Below are 7204 nucleotides of genomic sequence, written 5' to 3'. Positions count from 1 at the left end.
ACTAGAACTACTAGAACTAAAGCATAGTAAACCCACTACAATCATGCAGACTGTGTACAGTCAGAAAGAAATTTAGCAGTTACACCGGCAGGCCCAGTGGCAATAAATTTATAAAACCAAAAGCTTACCTTAACTTGGAAGAGTTCCATTGTTGGATAGTCATAGTCAGCTAGCTAACCCTCTCTGTTTGAGCCAGGTGTTTGAGTAGACTAAACTAGCTAGTTGCATTTGTTAGCGAAGTAAAAAAAAAAAAAAAAATGTAATACAGCGAAATATAGCTCTCTCTCTATCTCTCTTCTTCTTAATTTTGGAAGAAATTAATTTGTTCAAAATTTTTCAACTATTGTCTTTCCCTCTCTTTGAGTCAACTACTCACCACATTTTATGCACTGCAGTGCTAGCTAGGTGTGGCTTATGCTTTCAGTACTAGATTAATTCTCTGGTCCTTTGATTGGGTGCACAACATGTCAGTTCAGGAGCTCTGATAGGTTGGAGGGTGTCCTCCAGAAGTTGTCATAATTACTGTGTAAGTCTATGGAAGGGGGTGAGAACCACGAGCCTCCTAGTTTTGGATTGAAGTCAATATACCCACAGGAGGACAGAAGCTAGAGGCTACTAAGGCTACTGACTTTTATTGCAAAACAGTGAGTTTTCATCAATTATTTGGTCGAGTGAATATATTTAGTGTAGTTTTATCTAATTCACTGAGGAGGATGGTCCACCCCTTCCTCCCCTTCCTCCTCTGCGGAAGGGGGGGGGGGGGGGGTTATAAAGTGATGTCTATAATGACGTCTCTATAACATAGGCTCCCATAAGCATAGAATGAGGCCAAGTGGGATTTTGTAGATACTGTCCATGCACGATAACAGCTTACATACAGACCAACAGCTAAAATAGAAGCTTTGGACAACACAGGCGGTATAGTATTCAGGTTAGATCACTGCCAGCACGCATCGCTTAGGAGAGAACATAGAGCTCAGTAAAAAGGCAGAAAATACGATTCTGAGTGTGGGGACTGCAGGCGAAGGTGTCATGTAATACAGGAATGATTAAACGGCAGTCAGACAACCAGTCAGTCAGTCAGGCAATTAGTCAGTCAGTCAGTCAGTCAGCCAATTAGTCAGTCAGTCAAGGAGTCAGTCAGTCAGTTAATTGTTCCATCAGTCATCAGTCAGTCAGTCAGTCCATTGGTCAGTCATCAGTCAGTCAGTCAGATAGCAAATCACTCCGTCAGTTATGAGTCAGCCAGTCAGTCAGCCAGCCAGTCAATCAGTCAGTCAGTCAGTTAGTCCACTGGACTCTAGCCTTTGGGCTGGGAATCGGGCCTTGATTCATTAGGAGCCTGAAATTGATTATCTGCTTATTTTATAGATCGAAAATGATGTCACAAGTCCATCCCTCCTTCATAATAATAATTAGGTCTGTGCTTACATTTTGTCCGAGAAGTGTGTATTATATGCATGTGAATTGGAAATTTGTGTTTTGCATGTCATATCTCACTGCCAAGGATCAGCCATTATTGACTGCAATCCTGGAGCAATTAGGGTTAAGTGCCTTACTCATGGGATTCCGCTCTGGGATTCAAACCAACGACCTTAACCGGTAGGCTACCTGCCACCCATGCACATTTTTCATATCATAGCACAGTATGAGTCAACTGAATCTGAAGTACAAAAGACACCCTGCCTCTATAATCCCAGTGTGATTCTAAATGGGTAAATTTAGAAGGTGCCCACAGCATCTGTTAATTCTTGTATACACAGTGGGCGTCTTCTGCCAAAACAATAAGCCACACCATCATCCACACATCCGGTCTCTGAATTTCACATGAAATAATAATAGCCTATACTAAGTAAGATTTGCAACACTGAGAAGTGCCTCGAAGGACTGAGAAATGGAAATACTTTGAAAGCACCACTGATAATGAGCCTCATTACATTTCTCTTGCTATCGGAAGCATTTTCCACAGTGATGTTCAATAATTCAAATGGTCTTTAAAGTCATGTTCGATTATTAACTCAGTAGCATTCTGACAAAATGCCTGTTCAATGTTCACACCTGACATATGCCATAACACACTCTACTAGCCCTTCAAATGTATTAGCATTCAGAACATGGCTTTATCTCCTCTCCACAATGATGAGAAAATGATACAGCAAACAAATGTTATAACTATTTCAACATTACGATTTAACAATATCACACCTCTACAAGCTTTTGGCTGGAATATAGCAATTGACCCGAATCACAATTTGTAACACAGTCTGTTCTGAATTATAACCTGCTGTTGTCTAATAATGTTAGCTTTTTAATTGCACTTCCATCTGTTTGAAGTGCGAACTCATTATTACCCTTCTACCATCTTGTTTTCTCCAAGGAAAATGGCCGTACCCTTAGATTGCATTTAACTTTTTATTTATTGTATTTCACAACAGCAGCAGTGATTTGTATTCCACTGGGATAGACCTTTACCCACAGGATCAAGGCAAAAGCTGTGCATTCCTTATGAGCAGAGAAGCTTTATTGTACAGCAGTAGCAAATTTGGATGAAATATAATGAACAAAAATATAAACGCAACATGTAAAGTGTTGGTCCCATGTTTCATAATCTGAAATAAAAGATCCCAGAAATGTTCCATACGCACAAAAAGCTTATTTCTCTAACATGTTATGCACAAATTTGTTTACATCCCTGTTAGTGAGCATTTCTCCTTTGCCAAGATAATCCATCCACCTGATAGGTGTGGCATATTAAGACGCTGATTAAACAGCATGATCATTACACAGCTGCACCTTGTGCTGGGGACAATAAAAGGCCACTCTAAAATGTGCAGTTTTGTCACACAACACAATGCCATAGATGTCTCAAGTTTTGAGGGTGCGTGAAATTGGCATGCTGACTGCAAAAATGTCCACCAGAGCTGTAGCCAGAAAACAGAATGTTATTTCTCTATCATAAAACACCTCCAACGTCGTTTTAGAGAATTTGTCAATACGTTCAACCGGTCTCACAACTGCAGACCACGTGTAACCACGCCAGTCCAGGACCTCCACATCCAGCTTCTTCACCTGCGGGATCGTCTGGGACCAGCCACCAAGACAGCTGATGAAACTGAGGAGTATTTCTGTCTGTAATAAAGCCCTTTTGTGGAGAAAAACTCATTCTGATTAGCTGGGCCTGGCTCCCCAGTGAGTGGGCCTGGCCCCCAAGTGGGTGGGCCTATGCCCACCCAGGCCCATCCATGTCTGCGCCCCTGCCCAGTTATGTGATTTACATAGATTAGGGCCTAATTAATGTATTTCAATTGACTGATGTCCTTATATGAACTGTAAATCAGTCAAATCGTTGAAATTGTTGCATGTTGCATTTATACTTTTGTTCGGTATAGAATTTCCATTACATGAATACTGCAATAGTATACAGTAGTACCTCATGAACATAGTTTGCCATTATAAAGCCAGTACTGTAGATCAAGATGGTATATCTGTGTGTGGCTGTTTTGAGTCGTTTATCTTCTTGGCTGTTACTATTGCATCTCTGTAGTTTACAGTGGTTGTATTCTTCAAAAAGTTATGTTTACCAATCAAATTTGAATGGCTTTTTAACAGCTTATTATCTCTGTTAATTCTGCTATTTGATCTTGCACTTAACACATGCAGTCTTGCGTGGAATATAAAGGGCAAGCATGCTGAGACATCTGTGAAACATGATCAATATGAGTAATGGTACTGTAGGTGAATAAATGTGTTAGTTGTCTGTATTCTTGTCTGTCATATTTGAGTTTGATTTGTATAATTCTACCAACAGTATTCTGTAGGCTAATGGCCATAATAAGGTTGCAGCAGAGTGAACACCCGCAGGCAATTTAAGCAGCTCCATAGCAAAATATAATGAAAATGACATAAATAAATACATTTACACACATACGTACACATACATATATGTTACACTGCATACAGATATAAATACATTGATTGAGGCTTGTTTAACAACAAGAGGTCAGCTTATAGTCCAGTCTGAAGTAAACAACATTACCCACAATAAAGTAATAGAGTAACGATTATTTACATTGACTATGAGATGAAATTAGAGATGTTCTTTTATCATAAAATTCCTACTGATCTCATTAAGGAGTCGAACCAATAGAAAACATATAACAAATGGAACAGAAATGATCTCTGTGTCCCAATTTGATTTCCTTCCTCTTAAAGTATGCAGGGAAATTACTGGGTATAAGAAAGGAAAGTAATGGTCTAAGACATATGGTGGAATGATTGAATCCGACTAGCCCATGCCTCCAACAGTCCAATAATTTTAGAGTTGTGGCAGGTAACAAGTGTACACTTCAGAAGAAATGATATCTTATTGGGACAAAGTTATTTTGTCTAAGGGAGGGGGGGGGGGGGTTGCCCTCCCAGAGGGCTCAGAATCTTGTGCTTATAATTTCCTCATACCAGTTAGCCTACAGTAACTCTGTGTGTCATACAGCGTTGGTCACACAGCAGGCTTTCCATGCATGTTTAAATATTCAACTTTATATCAAGCCTTGCTGTTCCCACTGTGCCTGTTCAGACATTCTGCCCCCCAGAACAAGCTACATGATTCCATGGCAAAGTCTACTGATTTCCAACACGTACTCCTTAATATTAACCTTTGATATCAATAATGGGAAAAGTCCTTATCAAAATGTTGATTTAGGTTGGAATATGAATTGTATAGGGTGGGTTGTAATCTCATGACTGCCGATCATAAGGAAGGCAGCAGAGATTATGGCCTATGATTTCTGGATAGATTGTTCAATAATGGCAGTGATATATCAATACATTCTTGTTTTGCAAAATAATCAAGTTTACAGAATATGACTGCAGGCCATGTACTGCATGCCTGTGAAGTAGGCTATAATCTAATTATTATAATAATGTCGCTTGCAGTGATAGATCAATACATTCTGGTTTTGCTAAATAATCAAGTTTACAGAATATGACTGCAGGCCATGTACTGTATGACTATGAAGGCTATAATGTAATTAAAATAATAATGTTGCTAGGCGTTTTGAAAACATGCAAGATACAATACTGCACATGTTTACTGGTTGATGATGACTGAGAGTTAACATGTTGCAATTATTGGCGAGGTGCAGTTTGACATATCTGAACAAAATGTAATGGTATTGGCATGTCTGGTAGCCTATTTTCAGGACCTGCAATATCTGAAGCGTATTAGTTTGTGGAAAGCCTTTTTGAAATCCTCATTGGACATGGTGTATATGATGGGGTTTATTAAAGAGTTAAGGTAACCCAACCAAGTAAATATGTCAAATAATTCTGGATAGAAACATGACGCACAGACTGAAACCACTAAGGTGTAAATGAAAAACGGTAACCAACATATGATGTAAGCTCCGAGAATGATCCCTAAAGTTTTAGTCGCCTTTCTTTCCCTGGCAGCGGAGATCCTCTTCTTCTCCAGGAGCGCGTCGGATACAGTGACTTTCACATAGTTCACATTGGCAGGTGAGCTATTAGCTTCACAAGAAGAGATTTCGTTCGTCCCGTAATTTAGAGAGGCGGTGGACGCTACAGAGTTTGTACCTGGCGAGTTTGTTATCAAATGGGCAGAGGTGAGTCTTTTCCCCGGTTTATTATTAGACGACTGTTTCAAGATCCTCTTTCGGGCTTCCACATAGATCCTACCGTAAAGGGCTATGAGTAACAACGTGGGAATATAAAAGGCTCCAAAAGTGGAATAAATTGTGTAGAAAATGTGATCAGTGTTCACATTGCAAGTGGTAACTTCCTCCGCTTTCACCTGACGCCAGAAGAAGGGCGGCAGTGAGATGGAGATGGCAATCACCCAGGCAGTGGCGATCATCCCCGCCGCGCGCGCTGATGTGCGCTTCTTGGTGTACTCAACCGCGTCTGTTATTGCCCAGTAACGGTCCAGCGCAATTATGCACAGATGAAGAATGGATGCGGTACAACACGTTATGTCTGAAGATAACCATATGTCGCACGTAACTTGGCCCAAAGTCCATGTTTGACTCACCGTGTATAGCGCGCTGATTGGCATCACCAATACCGACACCAGAAGGTCTGTCAGGGCGAGCGATGCTATCAGAAAGTTTGCAGGCGTATGCAGTTTTCTGGATTGATAAATAGTAGCAATAACAAATGCATTTGATAATGTTGTTGCAAAAGTTATTAGGGATAATGTAACTGCTAAACCAGCTTGAAAAGTCAAACTATCCTTCTCCTCCTCTCCTCGTGTCGTTAAATTGACATTGGTATCATTGGTTGACATATTCCAGAACTCTCCATAAATAAAAGACATTGGCTTCAACTGACTGGCGCGCTCCATTCCTCGACACTTTTTTGACAGATGTCATCGAGCTTTGAAGAAAACCCTTCAAAAAGGGAGCACTAGGACTGCTTAACCAACGTAAACGTTGCATTTCTTTTCATATTTTCCAGGTTAAACGCAGCTCAATCCCCATCGGTGTCCATCAGTGGCACGTTGATTATCCAACAACCACAGGAAGAAAATGTGAACCCTTCTTCTTGAAATATCCTTATGGTCTTGACTTCCCATTTATTGACTTTATTGTTGGTTGTATATTCAGATTTTCAATTAAATGTAAATATGAGAAGAGCAATTCCATTATATCCAATACTGATTGTCGTTAGTTTGCACAATTAAACAATTAAACGAATTATGTATCACAGTATCAATAATCAAAAGGAAAGATAATGATCTATAGTAGTTTGTGATCTATATTCGTTGTTCTTTGAGTCTGTTCATCTGCTCTCCAAGGCACTGTGTTGGATCTGCTGCGCTTCAGAAGTTGGGCGCGGGCGAGGCTTCACACTTGGTTTTATAGAGAACGCTCGCGCTGTCAGAACCCTACAGATATCATCGATCGCCCCCCCCCCCCGCTCTCTCTCCAGGCTGAGCAAGTGGTTTCATCCACCAGGTCTTAATGCCCTTGGGTTTAGTATACATCATAGCAAGAAAAACTATATGACATGCAGATATTGTTATGGTAGGATATCTGCAATAGGCCTAACTAAGATCTTCACAAATTAAACCTACATTTACAATGCACTCGGCCACATAGCATTGGGATACAGTCCAACGCCAGCAAACTGTCAATCAGAACCTTGGATAGCTCCACTCCAGGAGTCCACAGACTGCTCCTCTTGAACG

General features: G+C 40.5%; 1 protein-coding gene across 1 annotated transcript; it reads right to left on the bottom strand.

The window, feature by feature from the left end:
• Window positions 1–2499: 2499 nt before the first annotated feature.
• Window positions 2500–6857, bottom strand: LOC129817597 (5-hydroxytryptamine receptor 1B-like). The gene has a single exon (XM_055873013.1). The coding sequence runs from the start codon at window positions 6356–6358 to the stop codon at window positions 5195–5197; it is 1164 nt and encodes a 387-aa protein (XP_055728988.1). The 5' UTR covers window positions 6359–6857; the 3' UTR covers window positions 2500–5194.
• Between the last annotated feature and the right edge of the window lie 347 nt (window positions 6858–7204).

This window comes from Salvelinus fontinalis, chromosome 20 (genome assembly GCF_029448725.1).
Source record: "Salvelinus fontinalis isolate EN_2023a chromosome 20, ASM2944872v1, whole genome shotgun sequence".
Taxonomy (NCBI): domain Eukaryota; kingdom Metazoa; phylum Chordata; class Actinopteri; order Salmoniformes; family Salmonidae; genus Salvelinus; species Salvelinus fontinalis.
The sequence above is the reverse complement of the archived record's forward strand: the minus strand, read 5'-3'. Positions and strand labels throughout refer to the sequence as shown.

What these genes read in the sequence shown, in the direction of transcription:
- LOC129817597 (XM_055873013.1), bottom strand. Translation starts at nt 6,358, where the DNA reads ATGGAGCGCGCCAGTCAGTTGAAGCCAATGTCTTTTATTTATGGAGAG.